Source organism: Lampetra planeri, chromosome 25 (genome assembly GCF_965212315.1).
Source record: "Lampetra planeri chromosome 25, kcLamPlan1.2.h2, whole genome shotgun sequence".
Taxonomy (NCBI): domain Eukaryota; kingdom Metazoa; phylum Chordata; class Hyperoartia; order Petromyzontiformes; family Petromyzontidae; genus Lampetra; species Lampetra planeri.
Window position 1 is genome coordinate 8398462 of NC_136131.1, and position 27744 is coordinate 8426205.

A 27744-nucleotide genomic window follows, 5' to 3' on the forward strand; every position below is an offset into this window, starting at 1 on the left:
GTATCTATCCTTATTCAGAGAAAGAGGTTTGGGTGAGATAGGGGGGGGGGGAGTTGCATACCAAGAGGATTTACAGCAGAAAGTTAAAAGATTCCACAGGTACAGTCACAATGATGTGACCGTAAAACAGTTGATGATGTAACTTTCATATGATCTTTCGATTATACATTTTGTCAGCGAGATTAAAGCGGGCACCAAAATTGCAGGCGGTCTGACAGGCGTCGGGCCTTAACCACGGTTTAAAAACCTCAGAAATTGGAAACTAAATTCAAACGCAACAAATTGCACGGACGCTGCCGGTTGACGGGCGTCGTTTTTTTAAAACCGTCCACGTGAGGTTTCCACTAATCCAACGCTGTTGTTCCGAGTTTGTCGATCGTACATATTCAGGTTGCAAGATAATACACGGAGTAGAGGGGGGGAATAAAAACCCCAACACGACGCTATAATCAAAACGAAGTAGCGTAAGACGATACAGTGGAACGTCTGGGGAAAAAAAGTTGTGACTGTGCAAATTGGTACCAGGAGATTATTACCGCAACCCCTCCCAAACCCCACAGCTCCCCCTCACTCTCACATATCATCTGCCAGCCACAAACACCGTCTTTTTTTTTGGCATAAGCCCGTGGTGGTTAACGCCACCCGCGTGACAACCACACCATCAATCGTGCCAACTCAAACCACCCCCAGTGTTGCTCAACCGAAGCGGAACGCTCAAGTTCAGGGAATAACCATCGCTCCGCTGAATTAAGTAAAATGGGCGACAGCGAACCTCCCAGACGACAGAACGTTTTTGCCTTTGGTAATCAGGCAATAAGTCATTAGCTATTTAAATCTGTGTTGATAATCACCTCTTTAAATTGGCCTTTACCCTCTTGTAGTGGCCATTTGTACTGGTTCTATTTAATTTCCTGCTTTCCATACGCGATATACAGATGAAATGCGCCTTATAAATTTAAATGTTTATTTTTAAGGCTGAAACTTGTGACTTAAAGAGAAATCCGACAGTGAGAGTTGGCTTTTGGATAAAAATGAAATTTGCTTTCAGAGTAAGAATTTTCAAACGACAAGGTAACTGGTCATAACAAAGTGTGATTTGATGTCAAATTCCGGCTGCTAAACTGGATTATAACGGCGGCACGGGGGAAACGATTGGTGCAGGCAAAACTTGAGAACGACAGAAAGTGACGCAACTACATGTAACACTGCTAAGTTGAAAATTAAAGTATTAACTAAAATGACGTGAACAGTAAACAAAAAATTCCGACTGCATTGAAACTCAAAAGCGTTTTGGTGTAAATGTTGGCCGTTTTGTTGGTGGACTCGCGGTCGATCGACCCCCTCGCTGAACTTTTGACACCACGCTCGCAAGGCTCCTTTAATAAAACGCATCCACACCTCCTACACAGAGGGCAATGTTACATTTTCCTGAACGGCATCGGTGCTTAACGTCACTTGACAACTACCAACGGATATCTTCACCCTCAGTTCAAAGTTTCACCTGTTCCAATTCGTCAGATTTGACCATCGGTTTCTGCTTTTTTTTACTTCACGTTGAAAAAAAAAAGACCATGAAACGAATGAATGTGGAAATCACAGCGGTAGGAGAACTTCTCGAAATAAAATCTCCTACCTGTAAACCATACCACCATTAACCCTCAGCATGTCTGTAACTGGGCTCGAGAAAGGCGGCATAGATCCTCCTCAACGCTGCCAAAGAAATGACCGTGCCCAGCCCCCGCAATTTCGCAAAGGCACAAACGCCCATTTCACCACGGTGGCCTAACCAACCGTGGCACAAAGTGCACTACCGTACGCGGCGTGGCAAACTGGCAGCCCTCTCTAAGGTGCGGCATGCGCGTTTGATTTTGGCAAGGCGTGCGTGCTTGACACCTCCATGTTCAACTCCGCTGGTAGACGGATCGAACGGTGGCGGCGACCACGTCAAGTGTGCAAAGGTAGAGGGGGGGGGAGCTAACGTTACAAGCTGGGATTTTTTAGTTTTTTCGCCGTTGGGAGCGAATAAAAATATAAATTATTTCGCGACGATTTTGGCTTTGCCGGCAGACGCGGCGGTAGAAAGCAAATAACCATCGTCAAAAGCTGACATCAAATCCGTTGACGACGTGTAAGAAAAGCAGTAATAAAAATTGAAGACCACTCTTGCGCTGCAGCTACTATGCAACGTTTTGCAGTTGTACTCTAGCTCTCTCTGTGAGCTTGGGAGCTACTTTAGGAAATGAATTCCTCCACACAGTGGGAGCTTCTCGGGGAAATTAGTTCCCAAGCATAGCTCCCAGGACAAGGAGCGAAACACCGGACACCATGCCTGATAATACGCGGCACAATCCGAAAACACCATCGGGGAGCTGCTCTGTTTTTCCATCGGCGGCAACGATGACGACGACGTTGAATTGACAGTTTAACGTAACGGCGACGATGGTCGCGTGTCTTCTCGCGTAACCAAGGCGTTTTTTCATGCGATACCCTGGAGAATGGGCCAAACCACAAACGTTCTTTCTTGCAAGTCGATTGCTCGACTACAATGACAACCATTCGGAGTCACTGAAGGTGAAATTCTGACAGCAAAGAAAACGTAACCAAAAAAAAGACTGAAATATTAAAAAAGGAAAAATACAAAATAACCACAATTGTCCGACAGTAGGTTACAAGTTTTGCGTGCGAGCGTGTGGGTGCTTGCGTGAGAGGTATGTAGCGGTTTCACTGACCTATCGAATTTATGCCCATGCTGCACACATAGCATCATGCTCTTGCAGAATTATTTACTGCACACCATATGCACAATATAACGCTGATGATACATGTAGGCTAATTGAGTGAACGAAACAGCACGGAACTGAAAAAACATAATACAACCGAGACGGTCAAAATTATACTGAAAAAAAATTTGTTGATCCAACAATACAACTAATCAAGTGAAATAAATCGGTGGGAAGCAGGCTGGTGACAACGTTGAATGAATGAATCAATGGACTGGAGGGGGGGTGGTGAATGGTTACGTGTCGATTGTGCGTTGTGCGATTGGGAATGCCGTGCGGTAGTCGGAGTGTGCGCTGCCCATACACCACGACGTCAAGCAGTAGCAGCAGCAGCAGCACAGCGAACCTCCCACCACCGTCAAGCTTCGGCACAGTTGTTGTAATAGCTGTGTGGTGGTAGTTGTGGTTGTTGTGGTGGCTCTCCCTCTTCCTCTAGGACTGCGGCGTGGTGTACGGAGACACCGAGAATCCCGGACGTCCGTGCACCAGCAGCGGCGACGCCGACCTCGTATAGCTGTTGCGGATGGAGCCATAGCGCCCGGGGCTGCCGTACAGACCGCACATGCTCGATAGGCTATGGGGTCACACAGATAAAGACAAAGATCCCCCCACCCCCCCATATGGCCGTTAATACACTGTTTGGGGCAAATGCGATGAGCGAGTGGGCTGGTAAGAAGGCTGGCACGGCACACGACGGGGTGAGTGGTCAGCACCATGCCTCGTCGCCTTTGTATCCCCAGTGCTAATGGTTAAGCGCTGCATGAAGGTACTCATTTAAGGCTGACTTGATCTCGGGGAGTCACAACATCTGGTAATAATTCATCACCGTTGTTGGCTGCGAGCGGGAATCAAACTTGGGTCGCAGTGCGCTTATCCCTACACGACCGCTCCCCCCATAGGGGCATGCACGAAGCATACAGACCAACAATGCTCCAGATTAGCTGCATACTTGGCATTTTACCCATTTAAACATATTCTCACCCACAGTTGACCCTACCACACACATCCTGCCATCGAGCACCTACACACCAGACAAATTTATTGCCCATCTCCACGACGGATATCCTCTCGGGCATCTGCCCTCCCTATTTTATTACCCCAAAGCGGTCCATTATCGTTTCGTAGAAAGTAGCTATTTACGATTCGTGCAGTATTTTATTGGTTCGTGATTCACATAGTAGTAGTAGTAGTAATGGATTTACTGGATGGAAATTCAACAGTGATACCTTAGTCAGAATGATATATTGTAATGACGAAATGAAATCCACTGGCTAAGACTTTGACTAGATTTCCACATTTGTCAGACTTGACCAAGACGACAATGACTAGAAATTCCGAATAAATTAACACTGCCTCAACGCTTGACAATTTCCACCGCCTATCCGCAGCACTCACCTCCCAATGAGGCCGTTGGGATGGGCTCCCAGGGGTCGCGTGAGGTCATCCTCGCTGTCGTACCTTCGCGGGTTGTCGAAAAAATGAACACGGGAGGCAAAGCCACGCACGCCGAGCACTCCGGCAGCAGACTGCGGGGAAGGGACACATCAATTACTGGAGTTCTGTTATTGTTACTATTATATTGCTTTGTCATATCCCACCCAATTGTATCCCTATCGTGCTATCGGCATCATGTTATTAGACGAAGCAACCCATGTGCTTCGCTCTCAAACAGCAATGAATACCTTCGTGTGAGACAAGACCCCCGGAAGCGGACATCACAGAGCTACCTCTAGAGAGCCTTAAAGTGACCTCTGGTCCACACTTAGTAATAGGTTTTTACCCTTTCAACTGGTACAAAAACTGACACCTTTATACAAGGCATCATGTTTGCAATAACCACAATACAAGCAGTCAAAATGCAAACAAAAAGAAACAACTCTCATGATGATAATGATATGCACTGTCCTTGAAGTTGATTGGTCCACACCCGAGACAGCTTTTCTTAGAGCCTAATCTCCATTGGTGTTGGACCAATCAACTTCAAGGACAGTGCATATCATTATCATCATCAGAGTTGTTTATTTTTGTTTGCATTTTGACTGCTTGTGTTGTGGTTATTGCAAACATGATGCCTTGAATAAAGGTGTCAGTTTTTGTCCCAGTTGAAAGGGTAAAAACCTATTACTATATTTTGCCACTGGTAAAGGAGGTCTCATAGTGGTCCACACTTCTTCACCCATTCAGCATACGAGAGCAATGTTCCGTCACATTGATATACCAAAACGAAATTTAATTAAATTATTTAGGATTTATTAATCATAAGGATTAGAACCGATCTAATGCAATGGTTTTTATTGTGCAAGTCATTCATTGATGACCGGCTGAGACCATCAACCCGGTTTGATCAACGGATACCGAAACTTGCAATGTAAACCCAGGCTTTTACCAGCGCAGCCTGAACGCTCTCACACAGTATTCGAGTTAGTGCCTGCTGAGACTCAAAGGTCCTAACTAAGAGGCACCTGCAGAATTCCCACAGTTCATTGTGAACACCTAAAACCACAGCTACGGTTTGCTTCCTGCACGATATGGAAATGGCGGGATATGGCACTTTGGGCACGTGACTCGACTGCCCTTGACTGACCCTGGTGGATGGTAGGAACATCGGCCTTGTGCCTACATCCGATCGACCCTCAAGTGTCGGGGTTAGGAAGGGATCCCCCGGGGGGGGGGTGGCTTTGCCAGGAGGGACCCCGAGGATGAGAGTTTACTTGGGAACAGCGGACCCTGCTCGTCGCCCTCTCGTCACACCTGATTGGCTCACAAGTGACGACATTATATTCACCCCCCCTATTTAACACCGAAACAGGAGGAGGATTTCTCCACAATTCTGGTCGTTGCCTGATGAGGCTGGTTGTAATTACCAGAAAAATGTCGTACTCGAATCGTAAATGTTGTGGTTTTACTCTTCAACACACTGGTGTATTGAATTCGTAACTAATTGGCATGTTTTATTTATTTAACAAAGCTTACTAATTGTCTGTGTCGGGTAGCGGTGGGTTTAACGACACATTTATATTTACGTGATCTAACCCCAAAAAAACCCTCGGGCGTCAATGTGTGACGCTCGCAGGGACAATTCCCAGAGTGGCGGTGGGGGCGTGAAAGGAGCCCGATCGTCGACAAAACCCTCTCTATCGGGTTTAAGGGAGGCAAGTCAACGTTACCAGGTTCTGGTTAGGCCGTCGGACGCGGAAGAAAATGACGACAAGGCCGGTGGGCAGCAGCTCCCAGACGAAGAGCACGACCCCGAACAGCACAAACTTGCTGTTGGTGTGCAGCTCCTGCAGGTCGGCCTGCCAGCGGCACGGGGTGAGCGAGAGAGAGAGAGGGGGGGGCGGTTGTGGGTGAGTGAACGCAAACGCCCACGCCAAGCCGCACCACTGGGAACCCGGATTGTACCACGGCGTTGTCTTTAAATCTTTACAGATGTTAACCAAAGAGAAAAACACAAACGGCAGCACAATTGAATCAACTTGAACCCAGGATTGGAATGCTCATTCTTCTCTACCCAACCCTCCCCCCTCGCCTCCACCCAACCCCCTGCCACCACTACTTACCACACATACCACAGATGTGAATACACGACAAGGCCTATTTAAAAGGTAAACGACGACTATAATGGTCAGTATTAATCAGACTTTGGTCGGTGTTTTATCTACAAATTATCAGTAATAGAGTAATATATGGTAAGTATAGCTCTGTATCCAACTCTGTAAGAGTTGTGCCCGTTGCTCAGTCTTCTCTAACACTGTGCTGCCGTGAACATACGTGACAACAGCCACATGGTCCACTGTTAACATTTCAATAAAATAGGCGCTGCTGCTGCTGCTGCTGCCCAAAGCAACCACATCCAGCCACATCGCTTTTGCACAAATAAAGACAAGGGTGTGTTGTTTATTGCTGTTTAAACTGGTAAATTGAATGATTTTTTTACCAACAGCATGTTATTGTTTATTTGTTACTAAAATAACATCAATCAACAGCAGTGCGGCAGTACAAGTCTGCTCCCCTAAACAGGAAACCGACGATTAACCCATGCGATGAATTATTGACTCTTGTTTGACGTTTGTCGGTGCGCACCAATAACAAACAGTGGCCCGATAAGACCGGTTCTGACCGCACAACGAGTGAAGAAGATATGAAAATCAAACTTCTTAGTTTATCAAGTAGGACCCACTGAGCGATGTAGCTCTTTTTAAGAAGCGACCTGGCTACCACAAATGATAGCTCAAAGAAGTGGCTCATCACGTGGAAATTCATTGCAGCCAAATACTCTGAATGCAAGTTTCTAAATGTGGAGGGAAAAACTGGAGGACCCGGAGAAAAATCCACGCAAATACGGAGGGAGAAACATGCAAATTCCAGATATATAGGCATCAGGGTCGGGATCGAACCCACGCCCACCTGCTTGCCAGGCGAGAAAGTTAACATATCTCCACCGCGGCGTTCTGCAGCTGCAGTGCCAGTCTCCCAACGTGCACAGCACGTCGTGTTGTAGATTTATTTTAAAAGGTGCAAGTCCAAGTGCAGTCATGTCACTAGAGGGCGCAGTGACAACGTTTGAGCCGCGTTGCTGCGACTTCAAAACTATTTCTTCTCACAAAGGAAGGCTCAAACTGCAGCGAGGTAAACATCTGAATAATTCAAGCTGTTTTGTTGTTTGACTTGTTTGTTTTTCGAGTCTAAATGCATGGCATTCAGCCCCCCTCATCAACAAAAGTGGCACTTTGAAATGAAATATTGATAGCGCAAGGGTTAACAAGCTACAATTTCAAGAACATTAATGAACTACATCGACACCTTCAATATTATATTTTGTTGAATGATGCTAATTGTAATGAATAAACACCTTATTTGGCTACATAATAGTAAAAGAAATGAAAGTTGCGGAAATAAATGACCAACAACGAATCCAACACCTCTCCTTTAGAGAACATGAACGCAAGCAACGTTTCACACACAAAGACAGCCACAAACTTTAAATGAATTTAAACTATTAATTCAAAACTACTTTCATTCAAACCAGTCCAAATTATTGCCAGTACAGTAAAAAACATAAATAACACTGCCAGTATGGTGATCTTCCATCCCTAAAAAAGACACTCAACCCAAGTTGCTCACCACTTTTCCTCTGCCTAATAAAGAACTCTCCCTCCGCCTGCCTTCTGGCCAACTGCTACCCTCCACCACCACCTGCCCCTCTCACTGCCCCTGCCTGACAGCCCCTTGCCGGCCCTCCACCCACCCACCCACTCCCACCTCTTCTTGCCTGTCACATATCTCCCCGCTGCCCTTTGGCCTCCATCTGAACCACTGCCTGCCACCTCTGCCTGTAAGCTGATGCTTGGTGCGTTAGAAAAAATGCACTTTACTTTTTCAAAGCCCTTTGTCAATCCACTACATTGCTGTGTTGGTCACGGGGGGTGGGGGTTCTTTGACCATACTTAACCATGTTGGTCAGTGCAGTTAATACAAAAAAAGAGGGGACAACATGACAGGTTTCAGATATCACTTGCCAAGGATTTAAAGCTTTGTCAACTATCCAACACTGTTTTGACAGCTTCTTATAGTGCGATGCCCTAACCACTATGCCAGCAGTATTTCTAAAAAAAAATACCACTGCCACAAAAAGTATAATTGCTTTCGGATCTCATGATGCTTGGCAATAGGTGTGTTAATAACAGGCACGCCCTAACTATATAATAGGAACACACAAACGGGGTTGAGATTATAGCTTGCAATTGGCCACAGCCGTGTTGCGGTACCTGGTCGGACACGTTGTACCAGTCGTAGTTGAAGGATCCTGGAGCGGACTTGGCGAGCACCACCAGGTTGTAGCAGGCGCGTGTGGCGTACAGCAGGATCACCAGCGTGCCCACCGTCACCGCCTGGCACACGGACGTGCCCTGCTCGCAGGCAAACGAGCACATGCACGGGAGGTGGGCGTCCAGTTAGGCAAGCTCATGGACAAAGACTCCCGGTGTAGCCTTTTACAGGCTGTTGCTGCGAGTGCTATTCGCGAGCACAGATTATAATGGCTGGCATAGTACACACAAACGGGTGGTGTGGCCAGTCTCCCCAGTGCTGATGTAGACACACAGAACCAGGTATTCATCGAAGGTCGAGTCGAACGATGGGAGGTCCTGCGCTGGTTCCGATCACACTTTTCTACTACTGATGTTAACGCTGGCCAGCTATCGCAACCAGGTATCTAGGTTTTGGCTAACCACTCTAATACAATTCCATACAGCAGTAACCACTGCAATACTGCTCCATAGTACGGTGGTTAGAGTGGACGCACGGACACATGCAGACATACATGAATGTATTGGCGGTACATCGGTGTGCGGTATGAAAAAAAGAAAAATGTTCCAAATAATTATTTATTTTCCCACGATTCACAACACCGGCCAGAAATTTTTGCGGGGGGTGCGTTTAAATCAGTTTTCGTGATGTCGAAGCAGTCGGAAGACGAACGTTATGAGCAGCTCGATTTGGTTGGATGGTTCCTTGACTCATTTACAAAATAATTTCTTGGCAGACGGTGGTATCAAAAGATTATGACTCATGTCACACATTCAAATGGGGAAGCAGCTGCTGAATCGATGGCAAATTTCGATTTAAAGCTTTCGTGACTGCAGGGATTCATCTTCTTGGTTTTTTCGGTAAAGTCACGTAGAAGGGAAGTAATAAAATAAAAAAAATAAAACATAATAAAATGAAACAATTCTCACGACGTTTCGGCCACAACGCAAGCAGCCGTCCACCTGAGGACGGCTGCTTGCGTTGTGGCCGAAACGTCGTGAGAATTGTTTCATTTTATTATGTTTTATTTTTATTATTTTATTACTTCCCTTCTACGTGACTTTACCGAAAAAACCAAGAAGATGAATCGATGGCAACTTCTGATGGGGAAAGTGCAAGTTACTCAAGGACAACAGCAACATCGTCAGACTGTTTTAGGAGGACCGGTGTGTTATGCTGCAGCGGTGTATTGCCGATACGTTCATATGGATAGACACACCTAATGACTACCACAGGGCATAAACACAGGGTACACGCACAGGCACATTCACGACCGAAAGAAACATGGGTGCACACAGACACATGTGCACACATTGACACACAAACACGGACATACAGTATAACATGTGTACCTCCACGCTTGGTAGAAACATGCACGTGAAAATACAGACTGCGCATATTGAACAATTGCACTGTAAGAACAATGGCAAGAAAATAATCATCACTGCAATTTAGCACTCAAACGATTGTTGTTGTATGTAATATGCTATGGTCTATCTCTGAAACAGTATACTCAATATCCACAAAAACAACAATAAACCAAACGGAGTAACCGACAATTATAATGTTTACTAAATTTGTAAATCTGTTGAAGTTGTGTAATAAACAGGTTGCAGTGGCCTTCCTTTGCAGACTTAGATCTAAACATGAATGATAGATGAAGAAGAGGGGTCAGAACACGTGTCCTTTGATCGGCCGTAATTACAGCGTCATCATTTTCCAAATCGCTCCGCAACGGGGTACGGTCGCCAGGTTGCGATGTTTTATAATGAGGGCAATTACGTGCGGGAACACATTTTTGCGCCACTGCCCTATTACCATCGAGGCATCTGCAGGAAGGGCTGCGAAATAAACTCCGCGGATAGCAGCTTGTGTCCAGTAGAGACGGTGGAGTGAAGGGGGGGACACGGGGGGCGAGAGCACGGCGCAGCACGCCGGCGTGACGCCTTTCGTGTCCTCAAGATGTATGGCAATTTCATTATTTTCTTCTTCTGCAGTGTTCGCTTAAATTTGAACAGGGGGGGCATTGTACGAAGGTTATTGAGCACGCTCCTTTGGTAGGAAATAATCTGCAAGGCGCCACACCCCAGCACCCCCTTCAATGAAGATCATATTTTCTTCCTTCTCGAAATGCGCTCGTGTTTGAGAATTTCATCATGAGAACGTCATCGTCTATGCAACGCCTGTTTCATTTCTTTACCCCCACGGGGCCAATGGGAAAGGCCAGTCGCTTCTAAAAAGAGCCAGCATTTGGCACCTCTACAGATAAAACAACAGGTCTTTTATAACGCGCAGCACACGATGGCTTCTCGATGCGTTATTCTCAAACCGCTAAGCTTGCATTGGGGCCACACGTCTGAAGACAGCACTAAAATGTACAATTATTATATGTATCAAATAAAAAGAACCGTTAAATGCTGTTACGGATTTTAAAAAATAAAGTCAATAATACCGCTCCATTAATAATGATAAAAGTGGAAAAGAATTATTACTTTCATTGCTTTATACATAATGTTTTAGTAAAAGCATTACATTCAAAAATCACAAAGCCATTACTGGATAGCTCTGACATAATTGGCACACATATAATATTTCCACGACCATAACGTCTGGAAATAAAATAACAGGCTGCAAAACATCGAGATAGAAAGCCAATTGTTAGTCAAAAAGTGTTTTCCAACGGTAAAATGAAAAAAATTGCAATTTATTTGCACAAAACCTGCAGCCGATTGTTTTGCGCAAACACACTGTAATGCCACCTTACTAAATAATTCCATTGCCATGTTATTTCAGGAGTGGACAATGGGATGTTGTTGTCCATTATTTGCACGCCAAGTCTCCCTTGACAGAGAGCAAATTGTCACCCGGTAGTAAGTTCCCATACTTGCGCATGGTATGCACGTCTTAAGTCACCAGCCTTTAAAATCCTGAATGTAACGCAGTGCACGATTGTGTCGTATGGAGGAATAGCAACATGCTTTTGTGCGGTTTTACGTTTTGATTTCCAGTCAATAGATTCGGGAGATGCAGAGTGAATTTCAAAGATGTTTCCGGGAAAATTAGGACAGGGGACAGTTGTTTCTTGTATGTTCCATTGAAATTGTGATATGCAGACGTGTAACGATTCCCCTGTACTCCCACCTTGCCCCCAGTGATTCTACAATTGTCACAATTCGATTAAAGAATTTTTTTTTTTTACATTGTGATGAATATAGTCGTCACTCGTGGCTACAAGGGGTCACGTGAACCCATTACAGAAAACACATGCGGATTAAAATAAACACATCGATTTTTACACATGCAATTCGATATGTTTCCCGCAAGCTCAAGAATCAATATTAATTAATCGATGCATTATTACACCTCCGGTGATATACAAAAAATAATAGTGACAACGGGTAGAACGGTGGCACAATCGTCAGCTCACTGCGATATAAATCCGGCGACCCGAGTCATATTCATGTAAATATTATTGTTTTTGCGCTTGTTATTTTACACATTCCCACCCTACAATATCCTGTAACTGCCGCCACTGCCGAATGTCTTGGGCTGTGGTCGTTCTCGTAAAAGTGTTGTATAGCTCAATAGGGCCTTGCCAACTGAGATATACTTTGAGTTGGATTCTCCAGTGGCGAGTGATCTCCAAATCAGTCGTGCATCCCAGCTTCATTAAACCCGACGACTGGCACAGCATGGGCACGGCTTTATCCAGTAATTGGCTGACAAAGGGCAGTAAATCAATCCGTATTTTTTTTATTAGAAGAAAACATTTTACCACCAATTTTCAAACCGGTGATCTGGATACTGTGTTTGCCTGCATCTGGCTACAGATGGCACACATTGGTTCGCACAACCGCATGCTGTTTTTCCAGCTCAATCATTTCCAAATCGCATCCCCTACATCCATCCCATCCACTCGGACCTTCCTGCCTCACATCCCACTAATGGAGGAGGTGTACACACTTAAGTTAACCCGAGGCAGCAAAACAAAAACGCTGACCTTGAGCAGCCGTGTACGAGACCAAGAGGAAGTTATACTGCGTTTATTTTGCTTGCTCCAGTAAACTGTGTGGTTTAGATCATATCGGTGCGTGCACTTGTACTAAATATGAACGAATAAGCAGACCTGGACGGCACTCAAAAGGGGGCACGCGAGTTTTCTCTCCGTGCCATCTTTTAAACTGTTAGTAAAACCAGCATGACCGAAAATGTCAGTGTCCTATATTGATGCTAAATACTATTTATAGTCACGTAGAAGGGAAATAATAAAAATAAATTATAATAAAATACAATTTCTCGCGATGTTTCGGCCACAACGCAAGCAGTCGTCCTCAGGTGAAGAACAGGTCTGTCAGAAAGAATTCAGACGCTGTCTTTCTGACAGCCCTGTTCTTCACCTGAGGACGGCTGCTTGCGTTGTGGCCGAAACATCGTGAGAATTGTATTTTATTATGTTTTCTTTTTATTATTTTATTATTGTATTTTATTATGTTTTATTTTTATTATTTTATTATTTCCCTTCTACGTGACTTTACCGAAAGAACCAAGAAGATGAATCCCTGCAGTCACGAAAGCTTTAAATCGAAAAATACTATTTATAGTTTGTTATTGCTTAATTTTTCATGTTAAATTCAGGTCTGCGTATCAATCAATCCAATATTTGTAATGTGCCAGTCAGTAAAAAGCCGTGATGGAAGTGCTGTTGGATCCCGCTTTGATGGTGATTCGTGGAGCAATGGTGCAGCAGTTAAAGCACTGCGCTACAAACCTGGAAAATCTGAGTTTGATACCTGGCTATGTTGATCTGACTAACAATCGATATCGCACATAACACCTCATTCATGGAGTGACTGACGTTTTATAATTGGGGCGACAGGAAAGCAGCGATGATTTATTTTCCACACGTGCGGTGTTTTCAACGAGCTGAGAGTGGACACGAATGCTTGTGGTACACAGGCAAGGGTTCTGGAGCACAACGGATTTTTGTGAAATATCATACAACAAACGAGTAATAAGTCTACCAATTGGGATATGGTTAATGTTATCCTCTTGCACGTGCGATAGGTTTTATACGGGGGCCCTCCGGTTTCCTCCCACATGCAAAACCCTCCTGAGAAAGGATTTGGTTAAATCTCAAATTTAAGGCCGACCTTGAAAAAAGTCTTCAGACTATGAGGCTTCGTTATCAATAAATTACATTATTTATAATTGATCACGGGGTGATGTCTTATATAAAAAAACTATCACGAATCGTAATATTGGCTACGAAAACCTATCTGTTAAGACATAATTTTTTATTACAACTACTATATAGAGCCCGCCAACGCCAAGTTGCAAAATCCAAGCAAAAATGTCAACGTTGACCGCATTGTGTTATGTTGAACTACAAAGACAAAGATACCCCGTATAGCCTGAACAGACTGTTGGGGCAAGTGCTGTTAGCGAGCACCTATGAAGGCCGGCACGGCACATGGGGGGATGGGTGGCCAACACCACGCCCGGCCGCCTTTGTCTCCCCAGTGGTGATATTTACTAAACAGCCTCACTGGTGTTGGCCGTGAGCGGCAATCGAACTTGGGTCTCTGTTGGGTTCATAGCGCAGCACGCGAACCGCTGTGCCACCGCTCCCCACACACTACACATACGCCCACAGGGAGCCACGAGATTTTGAAAGAGGAAGTTTTCGATGTACAATTCTGATTTTTTAAAAACGCGCGCGTATGTGGGAGAAAACGCGTGGTTGGTAAGCAGCAGTGAATCGCAATGCTTGTGCAGAGAGAGGCATAACGCGTTGGTGCTTTGCGGTGGTCAGACAAGTTAATAATAGCTCCAGACATCTTGGCAACTAAGAAAACAGCTCCTTTCGCGACACAACATCACGGGGTTATCCTGAGCCTAGGGTGCACCAAGCATTCTTTGCAGCACCTCCTATTACAGGCTTGGTAGTTGGGGGGATGTGGGTAAGGCTTAAAAATATGTTGCAATAATAATAAAGAAAAACAAACTTCTCTCGGTGGGAATTTCCCAAGTTATGACTGTTTAATAATGTCTTGCCCTGCCAGCCGAGACAATTGCGTATTGGCGTACAGTGTTTTATATATGGGGAAGTGAAAATATTACGTGAATGTACATACACAAGACAATGGTATGTACTACTGATGAGGACTAACTAAAAATTATATTTTTTCTGAACATCATTAAGATAGTCGTGGCCGTTTAGTACAAAGCACTACAGCGGTTTCCAAATATGACAAATTACTGCAATTTTGATTTAAAGCTTTCGTGACTGCAGCGATTCATATTATTGGTTCTTTTGGTAATGTCACGTAGAACGAAAATAATAAAATAACAAAAATATAAAAAAAGAACATTTTACATTTTCAAATTTTCTTGCTGTGGATGTCACACTTGATGATGATTGCTTGTGTTGCAGTCGAAACGTCGTGAGATTTTTTTTATAGTTTTATATTTTTATAATTTTATTATTTCCCTTCTACGTGACTTTACCGAAAGAACCAAGAATATAAATTATTGCAATGTCATCTCGTTGAGCCGGTCTGACACGAGAGATTGGCTGCAAACACTGCTCTGGCTCATGTTAGTTCTCTTAATCGAGTTGAGCAACATATGTTAACAATCTTAATTAAGCTGATCATGATGCGGTGAGGATACAATAGTATTTCAGAGTGATGGATATAAAACAACAGGAAGAGTCCTGACTGACATTCAAGTAATTATAAAAGCATACATAATTAGAGCTCTGTACACTGTCTAAATAAATTAATGCAAATATTGGTCTGTAAAGCTAATAGACCGATAGGCTAAACGGTCTTTATTTATTTGCACGTGAAGATAGCCAACAGAGTTTTTTTAATGAAATACCCGTAACTCTCAGCAGCAATGCACTACGAGTTTGATTCCAGTTATGATGCACGCAGGGCTTGACGCGAGATGTAAAAACATTACTGCTCCAACTGATGATCAATACTTAATCTCTTAACTGGCAACACAAGAAGCTCAACCCTGAGCGCAGGTGACGAGAAAGGGCAACAGACACCCGAAAACCAAAGTTACAAATCGATGGGGATGGCACGAGCGAGCCCGTCCCGTGTCAACGACACCGATGCGACGACGAAAAGGGATCTCAGCCGACGACGGGCTCTGTGTGTGTCACTGCGACTCCTTTCACCCGTGACTGAGTGAGATTTTAGGACCGGCTGGTCAGCTGATGGGGGGGGGAGGGTGTTAAAAGCGAGTGGCACGTTGTCCTCTCCTTTCACAACCATTATGCACACGAGGGAGGAGGCACATAAGTGATAAAAATTGGTGGCGCACCTGCGTGATTGGACAATTTTCAACAATTACTGCGGTGGGGACAGGAACGAAAATGCATTTCTGACCATATTCGCTGCACAAATGAGGTGTTAACAAAAATAATGGAGGAAAAAGTCAACAACAACCAACGCATTCAAATATTTTGCATCTTATGAACTGCATACAATAAATACCATGAAACTTTTACCATGTACGGCAGATAATTTTATTTTAAAAACATAGTTTTCGTGGATTTTTAAGCCACTTAAATTGGCCTAGGTTATAAAGGTAGCAGATTCTACACAAGTGGTTTGAAAAGCACCAACATGGAGTGTGACCAACAGTGAATAAACGTTGCACTGTGGGCTTAAGGTTGTGACGTTAGGGGTATTCTTGTGAATTGCCACATGCTCACAAGGTAATGTAAAACGTTTCTACCACTCATTTATTTTTCACCTTGGGACATAACAGCCTGAATAACAAAGACACTCACGGCTGCTATAAATAAGCTAAACTTAAACAGTGTTAAAATGCCTACGACCATATCAGCTGGAACACGTACAATCTCGAAAACTAAGCAGCCTTGGTTGGGTGACCATCATACAACAATCTGATTTTCGTAGCATTTGTAGGGGAACGATGTGGTTGGCAGCAGAAGTCTGCGCAGCAAAATCCATTGTTGCCAAGTGCGTACGTCCACACTCCACCGCTTCCACCAACCCGCACTGATCAGCGTGGTCAAGTATGGCCGCACCTCCGATTAGCACGGTTGGCTATGTACGGCGTGAAAGAAGTTCAACATATGTACATACAAACAACCTCCACGACTCGCACAGGGTGTGTGGGGGAGGCCCTCTCATCATTCAGCAGCAGATTGACAAAATATTGTAAACTTAACAGTGTGGTCATTCATTTTCCCACTGCACAGGTTACATTTGTGTGTGGGGGGGGGGTTGAATAAGCAGTTAAAAATATTAAATGTGGGCGTGTCGGCTAGACAGCCTCACTTTGTCAACATTGCTCGACTAAGCCTCCTAAACTGCACACCATTAACCCTACAATAACCACAGGTGCCAAAGCAGACAGTCGGGTATCTCAATAGCCACCACCCCGCCCCCGGGTAAAAAGCATCGTGTAGGCATGTTGTTTGTGCTGCCATATAAGCATGACGTTTTTGCGGCCATGGAAGTTCTCTTCTGCGTTTCCAAATCTCTGTCAAGTTTTAAGACACTTAACGATCGACTCCGTTGCATGTCACAATTCTGGGGCACGATCCAAGAACTGTTTTGTTTTCAACGTTATACTGTTAGTATATATGTCAAATCCCTCAGTCTCAAACCGTCACTTTGTAAGGCCATATCATTTGTAACACCACATGTACGCCCAGTCAACACTATCTTGTTAATTATATCTTTTTTGTAGCATCTCATTTGTATGCCTCGATCGTACTCCTTTGTAGACTCCTTAGAAGGAATGCCTTTGTAGAGAATCCTTTGAACAATTTGCTATATTTATACTGACCATTAGTGTATTTCAAACATGTCGCATAACATTTGCATCAATCGCAAATAACTTTTACCGTGAGCATAAGAATACATTTTTATGGAGGAATTAATTATATCACTTTTGACTGTGTTGCTCTGTAACAACAAATCCATAAGTTTCATGAAACACAACAGTGTGCAAGCCCCACAGATGAAAAAAATTAAGGTGTAAATACTGAACAATACATTTTTTTAGTTTGACAAATAATGAATGCAGCTAGCGGTAAGTGCCTAATTAAATTTGCTATATGCAAAAGTCTAACGAGGTCTGTTGGGAGTTTTGTGTCGATTTCTCAACGATGCCGATTGTTTAATGAGATCTGCCCAGACATGTCGAGGCGAGTGTGGCCTGCAGACCGAACATGCCATGTAAAGTTCGCCAATTTATAATCCCTGGGTTAACCCCGCATGTTATGCTTTAGTATTTTTAGTTACATATTTTGCCAGCCTCTATAGGCTTGGGTGTTAATTTTTAACTCCAACTTAAGCACGTTTGAAACCAGCTTGTAGCTGTGCAGTAAATACAGTGTTACATTCATAATTTAGGGGGGGGGGGAAGTTATCCAATGTTACTTTACATTAAGTTTATATTTATGTATTTTAAATTAAAAATCCCTTCATGTCATAAGAGTAAAGCTTGAAATAAAAATAAAATAAACATTAACTGTTTAGGTGAAACGTCAGGCACATGCACCACCCCTCGCAATAAACCCTTTTGCGAAAACCACACAAAGCCCTTGTTGCAAACAATATAACATCCTTGACCTAAAACCTTTACCCCAATAGCAAAAAAAGCTACAAAAAGCGTCTCCATGCTTAAAAACAAGCATTCGGCAGTGAACATCTCTGAGCAATTGGTGTAAACTCCACATTCCTGTGAAAGGGACCTCTCCACCCACAGCATAACCAAAAAAAGAGTTCCACAAAGTGGAGTTCATTATTTTAATCCTGTGGGCTAACCCGACCCTCCTCTGCAATACAGCCACCCAAGCAGGTTAACTGAATCAAAGCAAGCACAAGTGGCCAAAACAGCCAAGGTCGTTGATGTGACCATTCCTCACTATCACTTGTTTCCCTCCTGCTCTAGCCACCTGACACTAGCTCCTACCCTAGGAGTGGGGCCTACCGCCTGCAAACGATATTTTATACACAATTCATAACTGATACTTGGGTTAGGCCACGTAATGATCGACCAAAAAAAATGTGAAATGTCACGTGCAGTCAGACTTCTTGGATTTCAAGCATCTGGGAAATCAGACTACCTGGATTCTGTCCCGAAAACGCTTGGCCCAGTTTCAATCGAAACATAAAATCTAATCGCTAAATACCAGTGAGCTGAAACAATAAGTTAAACGCTTGCACACTTGACAATATTGTTTGGCAACGTCACGTGGTGGAGGGTCTTATGACAGCATCATTATGTGTCCTGACCAAAAGGAAAATTCCCAATCGTAACATTGGCTGCAACAACATACACATTAAACATGTTTTTTTAACACATGCCCACCAGCTCTTAACCCCAAATTCTTGCTCTCTGACCCCCCAAAGAATTGTATATTTGGAGTCACGTGGATTTTTTTCCGGGGCCTCCAGTTTTCCCCTCAACTTTTCGAAGTGACATGCGTTTAGAGTATTTGGCTGCTATAAATATCCACGTGATAAGCCACTTCGTTGAGCTATCATTTGTGGCCAGGTCGCCTCTGATAAAGGGCTATATAGCTCAGTGGGCCTTACCTGGTAAAATCCAAATAATTTATAGTTTTAATTGGCTCTAAGCTCCGACCTGGCTTCAGCCCGACCCGCACCTTAGACTCCAGGTAGATCCCCGTGGCGGGCAGCTTGGCCATCTGCCAGATGCAAATGGCGAGCCCCACGGCGCACGCCACAAACAGCACATCGTTGACCAGCACGCGCAGCAGCACCAGCCGCTTGAGCACCATGTAGGAGGGGCCGCCCGCCACGAGGACGGCGCAGGACACGTTCACCGCCAGGAAGAGCAGCGAGGCGAGCAGCAGCACCCCTCTGAGCACCCGGCTATTTCGAGAAAGAGACAGACGTACACACGCAAAAGGAGGACAAATAATAATGATTTAACAGGACCCTGCGGGGTGGGCTGGTAGGAATAATACTTAGTACCGGTACAGGGATATCGACCGGGTATAGAGGAGTTAAAGAAAAAATTACTGTATTCTAATGTAACGTTAATTAAAAGTGTTTGTTTTGACAAGAAACGCTGTGAGATTTAAAGACTCGTAGTCTTTCATTTCCAAACGATTACATCTGAGATTAATTGACCTTAGATGGGGAAACTCGAATGCATTTACTAGTATAAAGGTGAAATAAAATAGAGGGAATAAACGGCACCTTGGTGCATTTTATGTCGTCTACATAGAGTTGAATAAACGGGCGTTTTGCATATTCATATAACAGTACTACATTGAGCAGTGTTTGTTTGGCACTTCGAGTTTTTATTCGCGCGCACGACATGGATACCGAAAACAACCACGACTTTGAAGACCCCAATGGTTGTCTGGACGCCCACATTGAAAAGATGCTTGCTGAAACAGAGACCGCATTTGCTGCTGGAACCCTTTACAAACTCGCAGTGAAAAGCGTCGTTTCCATGGACCCAGAACCAACCGCAGTTGGTGCTGCTATAACGGTAGCATCGCCACCAAACATGCAGCCAGCAGCTAAATAATCAAAGATTGCAGCACAAGTAGAAATACTTGCGTGTGAATACGATGTAGTGAACACGGCAGAGATGTGGTGAACACGGCAGAGATGTGGTGAACACGGCAGAGATGTGGTGAACACGGCAGAGATGTGGTGAACACGGCAGAGATGTGGTGAACACGGCAGAGATGTAGTGAACACGGCAGATGTAGTGAACACGGCAGATGTAGTGAACACGGCAGAGATGTAGTGAACACGGCAGAGATGTAGTGAACACAGCAGATGTAGTGAACACGGCAGAGATGTAGTGAACACGGCAGAGATGTAGTGAACACGGCAGAGATGTAGTGAACACGGCAGAGATGTAGTAAACACGACAGAGATGTAGTGAACACGACAGATGTAGTGAACACGACAGAGATGTAGAGATGATAGTGAACACGGCAGAGATGTAGTGAACACAGCAGATGTAGTGAACACGGCAGAGATGTAGTGAACACGGCAGAGATGTGGTGAACACGACAGAGATGTGAACACGGCAGAGATGTGGTGAACACGGCAGAGATGTAGTGAACACGACAGATGTAGAGATGATAGTGAACACGACAGAGATATAGTGAACACGACAGAGATATAGTGAACACGACAGAGATGTAGAGATGATAGTGAACACGACAGAGATGTAGTGAACACGACAGAGATGTAGAGATGATAGTGAACACGACAGAGATGTAGAGATGATAGTGAACACGGCAGAGATGTAGTGAACACAGCAGATGTAGTGAACACGACAGAGATGTAGTGAACACGGTAGAACTATAAGTGAGTGAATAGCAGCAGCGACGAGGCCTCTCGCTGCCTCCGCTCTGCCACTGCCGGGCTGCAGATTCAGCCGAGTCAGGCACCACTGCCAATATGCACAACAACAACAATAAACGTGCTGCGTTTCATCTGTGTGTTAATAAGCCTCCCGCACTAGGCCTCGCGAAGCCTGCCGCACTAGGCCTCGCGCCGTGCTTTTCGTGCACACATAAGGCGATTAAATGTATCTCGTCTCTGTGTTAATAAATGTTTCTTGTCTCTGTGTTAAAAAAACATGCTGCGTTTCAGTAAAGTAATTTTTTTTTAAATAAACGTGCTGCGTTTCATCTCTGTATTAATAAGCCTGCCGAACTAGGCCTCGTGAAGCCTGCCGCACTAGGCCTCGCGCCGTGCTTTCGTGCACAAATAAGGCGATTAAATGTATCTTGTCTCTGTGTTAATAAATGTTTCTTGTCTGTGTTAAAAAAACGTGCTGCGTTTCAGTAAAGTAATTTTGAAGCGAAGTTTAAAGTTTTGCCGTGATGTGCCGGAAGCGACGGCCATCTTGTTTAATTCACAGATCGCAGGGGGAGCGGGTGGCCATCTTGTCGGACAGGGTCATGCCAAGTGTTTGCAGTAGGGGGCGATGTTGATGGACGGACGGACAAACGCGGACGGACGGACAAACGCGGACGGACACATTAATCTATTGGTGGTCTGGTCCACTTCGTTCCTACCAGTAATAGTTTTGTAAAGCAGTTTCCATTAACTCTGTCTTACACCTGCACATGACCTGAATTCGTAGCTCAAGCATGGGAAAACTATCTTTACGATCACAAATATTGTTCCCGAATTTCCAAATCCAATTTTCCCCAGATCGAGCATTCCATTTTTCTGGTCCACTTTAATAACGTTAGCTACGGGTTCCACTGCATTTCCAGCAGACTTTCTGTCTGTTTATTAAAGAAACCCAGCCATATCATATACACAAACATGAACAAGGATTGGAAGTCCTTGGCTCATATTTGAAAGAAAGTGCTCTTCATTTCCAGTCCATAAAATGAATGTTTAATCACATGGTGCATAGCTCCATTTATTTACTTACCCAGGAAAGTCCCAATGCTCATTATGATGAGTCTCATTATCAGGAGGGTTTTGCATTGGGATATTTGGCTAATGTTTAAAAAGCATGTTTTGCTTTGTGTGGGAGGAAACTCAAGTATCTGCAGAATAGGTACCAAGTGTACTAGGTGATAACACCAAAATCTTTTGCGATGTAGATGGTTCCCAAACCCATTTGCTGTACCTCCTGACAACATCACATCCCAGCAGGATGTTTCGGAGTTTCAGAACTTTACATAACACACCAAACCTCACCCCACAACTTTACATAATACACCAACCTTCACCCCACGCCTGTTCGGCACACAAAAGAAAAACCGAATATAAATATACACGTGTAAAACCAAAACAATGCAGATTTTTTTTGCGTGCTCAAGAGCTCACACACAACAATGGATTTACAGCCAGGAAGTTGAATGGACAACATCAGCAGGACTGCTGCCCTCAGCACAGCTGAGAAAACAAATGGGCTGCATGGTGGATTAGCAATGAGTGCCTAACTCACACGCAATAAAAAAAAATGCATCACTGTGACTTGCAGAAATTAGCCTGCTCTGATTTGCCTCATTAAAACAGCTTCGTGGAACACACTCGTTGCTCCATGAGGTTTTTAAATCAGCAATGCAGATTGCCAGGAATTCGGCCGTGTGATTTTGTCACTAGTTTTAATAACATCCACACGCTTGTGTATGTTTCAAACAATTGGAAAGTTTCCCAGGTACTCATTCTTACTTGTTTTTATGTTGCTCTTCAGCGTGCTTCGATTTTGCTCTTATTACCATCTGAAATTAGAAACAAAGACGTAACATTTGCAACAAAACTCGACAATGTTATGATCATTAAATAGGGACACACATACATGCATCTTGATTAGCACTATTTTATGAAACGCTTGTATTGCTCCGTTGGCAAACAATTTGCGCATGTTCATTTTCCACGTAACTGCTCAGGAAAATTACCGCTGCAATTAGTGCAAGCCTTACGCGTTTTTGTTGTTGAAAACTACATATCTTCAAAACTAATAGCTGCACATCAACAAAGCATTAAGGTTTGGATTTAGCATTTGTTCATTTAGGTCTTGATTTCAAGTGACACAATAACCAGATGGGTAACTCATCCCTTCTTTCACTTAAGGTTGAATGGTGCCAGTGACAGGAGAGACAAAGCTAATGGCTTTTCTTTTAACTTTGTTTTAATAAAGGCAAGAACAATAAAGACAATAATGTGCTCTTCCATCACAACAACGAATGAACACAAGGCATACACACACATAAAAAGCACGTGCTTCCAAATGAGCAGGATTGGTTCAACATTACTGAACTGGTTTCGACATTTAGTGTTGCATCGGCAGTCACACTTGCTTGAACCAATGGTGGTGAACTGCCAGATGTTTATTGGCAACAAATCTCAGCAGTCAAGCGACTCTGCTGACGACACTAAATGTCAAAACCAGTTCAGAGTTTGCTGGTATTTAACCAAATGTCACCGAAACTATACATTCTCGTAGACCGTGTGGCTCATGGAATGTGAAAATATTGTATTTTTTGATATGATAGACATATGTGTGATAGAGGCATATTGTCCGATTATAAGTTGCTTAACTCATATTCTCCATGATGGTAATGATTATTTTGTGTGAGATTAGCTTAAAATATTCTACCCAATGTTGCTGTGCTGAAGGACTATGGTCAAGAGAGCAGTGTGGGGGACAGATGAGTGTGATTGTTTGCCGGTGTTAATTGCATTGTGCGTTTACACTGCGGCAAGTTTGTTGACAGCTGCCGACCTGCAAAGCTCCGAAATAACATCGGTTTGTTCAGCAAAGTGTAACCAAACAAGCGAAGTTGGCAAACTTGGGAAAGATACACACACACAAGCAGAGCCTTGAGGCAAGCTGGCCAGCTGGCCAGCTGGCCTCGACCTATTTGGAAAATACACCAAGTAATATTCAAGGCCGAGAATGTTCCCGACTAAACCCAGTGGATGCCGGTGTAAACAATATGCTGGGTCTCTAAGGGCACTGGCTGAAGCACAGCAATCACAAATCCATCACCACATTAATCGGTCCGAACACAGGCAGTCATTTGTGCCTTAATCGATGGCGTTCACCTAAAAGCAAGTGAGAGGCTTGCAGGAATTACTCTTTGGTTCTTTCGGTAAAGTGACGTATAAATAGAAAATAATAAATTAAATACTAGCATACGACGTTTCGATTGCAACACAAGCAATCATCATCAGGTATAAATGAAATAGAAACACAAATCTAGTATACTTAGAAATGTAATGTAATACAACAGAGTCGGATAACATAACAGTCAACACCCTACCTGGTTGATTACGATCTTCCTGAGAATGCAAAATTTGAGAGAGAGATAAAACACAGAACCAGAGACATATAGACAGACATATAAGTAGAGACAGATATCACAGAGATACATAGAGAGAGACAAACATAGAGAGAGACAAACATAGGCACTCTCTCTATGTATCTCTGTGATATCTGTCTCTACTTATATGTCTGTCTATATGTCTCTGGTTCTGTGTTTTATCTCATTCTCAGGAAGAACGTAATCAACCAGGTAGGGTGTTGACTGTTATGTTATCCGACTCTGTTGTATTACATTACATTTCTAAGTATACTAGATTTGTGTTTCTATTTCATTTATACCTGATGATGATTGCTTGTGTTGCAATCGAAACGTCGTATGCTAGTATTTAATTTATTATTTTCTCTTTATACGTGACTTTACCGAAAGAACCACAGAGTAATTCCTGCAGTCACGAAAGCTCCAAATTAAGTATAGGCCTGCAGGAGACAATACACACGAATAAATACCTCAAGCCAGGTGAGAGGCCATAAATAACAACGGCTGTTTTGTGCAGCGGTGTGATGAGAATAAACAGCAACTTAGATATAATTTATTTTCATTATCCCATTGGTAGGAGATAAATCGTGGGAGTAATAACACATAATTGTTTACTTTAAACACCCTAAGAGCCCGCTGACTCACAAAGCCTCTTAAGAGAGTTATTTATGAAATAAAAATGAAATAAATAACAGCCCTGCATAAAGATGAGATTAAAAGTCTCTTCAAGTAAAGATGATGTTGATTAACCTCATTGTGGTAAAGATGATGAGAATGATGAAACTAAAATGGATGATAAGCTTTAATGACAATTTTACAGATGGCAATGATGAAGCTTAACACAGCGATGCAAAAAATGGCAGCAAAACGATTACATTTTTAATTATTAAAATAGCGCCAGTGAAGATGTTAAGCTGATTATTTATTCCATGGATTACAGTATTCATACGATGACATTGATAAATATGATAATGGTGACCATGGTGAAGATGACAGCTCAACCGAGGACCGAAATTGTGAGGATGACCATAATGCAGATAATTGTAATGGTAAAAGTGAAGATAATGCACATGATATAAATACCAATGATGATACACATTCTATTTAAGATTATCCCAGCGATGGTGATAATGATTTTGAGGAAGATGTTGCTCATATCCAGGAATCAGGTGGCCAGGATCGTAGCACCATCACCTCACCTGGGCGATAGCCTCAACAAGAACATCCACAATTCATCACGAAAATTTGGTTTTAATTTGAAGCCACACACAACTGATGGGCAAGATGCTGTTCGCAAACACCAATTAAGGCCCGCAACTGGGTGGTGTGACTAGCCCACCCACACAGCTGTCTCCTTAGTGCTGAAGTGTACACACATCGGGTCCTATACTCGTGCAAGACCTGGGGGAGACCCAACACCAAATAAAATACCAACAAAAACGTCTCCACGTCGCTCGTTCCAAGCTACGTGCACCTTGAATACACACACGCACAAGCACGCATGTGGTATACACAAATACGACACCATTATCTCACCGAGCAAAAGTATTTACACACTACACCAAACTACCTCGATTTGAAGACCTCTGGTAGGCCAGTCAGTCCACAAATACCTAAACAGACTGTTGGGGAAAGTGCTCTGTTAAGGAGCATTTATGAAATAATTTTTGAAATGCCGGCATGGCACACGAGGGGTTCGGGTGACCAGCAACTACGCCAGGCCGCCTTTGTCTTCCCAGTGCTGATGTTTTACACACCGCACTAGGTACTCATTGGTGACCGAGTCGACCTAGGGGAGTCCCGGGACTGGTTCAGATAATCGTCACCGGTGTTGTTGGTCGTGAGCTTGAATTGAACTCGAGTAGCGAAGTGCGCTGACCACGACGACACTACCGCTCCCCAGGCCAGACAACACACAAATATCCCCCGTATAGCTTTAACAGACTGTAGGGACAAGTGCTGTTAGCGAGTAGCACCTATGAAGGCCGGCACGGCACACGACGGGGTGGGTGACCAGCACCACGCCCGACCGCCTTTGTCTCCCCCAATGCTGATGTTTTTTTACCGCACCAGAGTACTCATTAGTGGGCCGACTAGTCATAAGGTGAAGGCCCTGAACACACGCGCGTACAGCATAACAACACCACCACCACAGTACCTGTGAGAAGTACAAGTTGAGGAGGCATAGCGTGAAGAACTGCAGGCACACGGGGCAGCAGTAGAGGAGCCAGAAGGCGAATGCCCCCAGACGATTTGCCGCCTGGCAGTTTTCGAAGTAGAACACGAAGAGCGTGGCCCTGAGGCCGGCCCAGAGGAGGCACAGGGCCAGGAAGACGGTCTGGAAACTAAAGCGCTTGTACCTGTACCTGAGCACCAGCCACAGCTGCAGGTAGACACAGAGGAAGAGTAGCCCGTAGAGGCCCGTGAAGAGGCCCGTGAGAGCCGTGGCTACCGACGGAGGCACTGCGGGCCCTACAGGAGCTGGAGGGCCCGGGACGTCGCCACCGCGTGCCCACGTTGAAGGGGGTTGTGGTGGTGATGATGAAGACGACGAGGATGATAGAGGAGGTGGTGGTTGTGAGGGTGCTGCTAACATGGCCATCGACAGCCACAGAGACATGGTTTAAGACCAAATTGCCGCGGGGCAACACGCGTACACGGAGTAGGGTGAAGTCCTGGAGTTGATTACTACTAGTTCTGTACCCGTACTAAAGTTGATAAGAGTTGGTTGGTTGGTTATAGCAAACGAGCCAATGTTGAGGTATTACGTTGTAGTAACACTAGGTTCTATTGTGCTGTTGGTGATGCGAGATTGTTGATATATTCCTACTGTATTACGTTAATCGTGATATATTATTCCTCTTCTGATGGTTGCTATGGTTTGTTAGTACAATACCACTGGAACTGCAGTTCCTGTTGGTGGCTACGTGTTGTATGTTAACGATTACATGACCTCGAGCATAAAACGTATTTAACTACGCCAAAATGCGTTCGCGTAATTACTTAAACGAAACAACGTTTCAACACTTGCCATGCAGCGTATTTAAATTTTACGTCAGAACTGTGTTTATTTTAGCAATTTAAAATTAATATCTCAGTACTTCATCACCTAGTAATGTCAAGTAAATGCGTGAACGCGTTACGTTTACGACGACTGTTGTTGTTGAACTTCTTGCGCGGACTACATCTTTTAAATGCCCCTCCGCCCGTCCGTCACAACATTTGAAATCTGAGGTAAAAAAAAAATGTGTGCGTGAAAAAAGAAATACAATTACTGCGAATGTATCCGATCGCGGCGGTTTCCTAACAGGCCCATGAGTGCGAAGGCTTGGG

At 44.0% G+C, this 27744-nt stretch overlaps 1 protein-coding gene across 2 annotated transcripts; it reads right to left on the reverse strand.

The window, feature by feature from the left end:
- Nucleotides 1-1990: 1990 nt before the first annotated feature.
- On the reverse strand, nt 1991-27744 carry GPR137C (G protein-coupled receptor 137C). Of its 2 annotated transcripts, none has more exons than XM_078606193.1 (7): nt 26570-27744; nt 22778-22827; nt 19252-19480; nt 8549-8689; nt 5948-6076; nt 4176-4306; nt 1991-3354 (listed from the first exon to the last, which is right to left on the reverse strand). In XM_078606193.1, exons 1-7 carry the CDS (start codon nt 27029-27031, stop codon nt 3213-3215), a joined length of 1284 nt encoding a protein of 427 aa, XP_078462319.1. In that variant the 5' UTR covers nt 27032-27744; the 3' UTR covers nt 1991-3212. The 2 variants fall into 2 exon arrangements, with proteins under 2 accessions (XP_078462319.1, XP_078462320.1); XM_078606194.1 differs by having other exon boundaries at nt 3092-3324.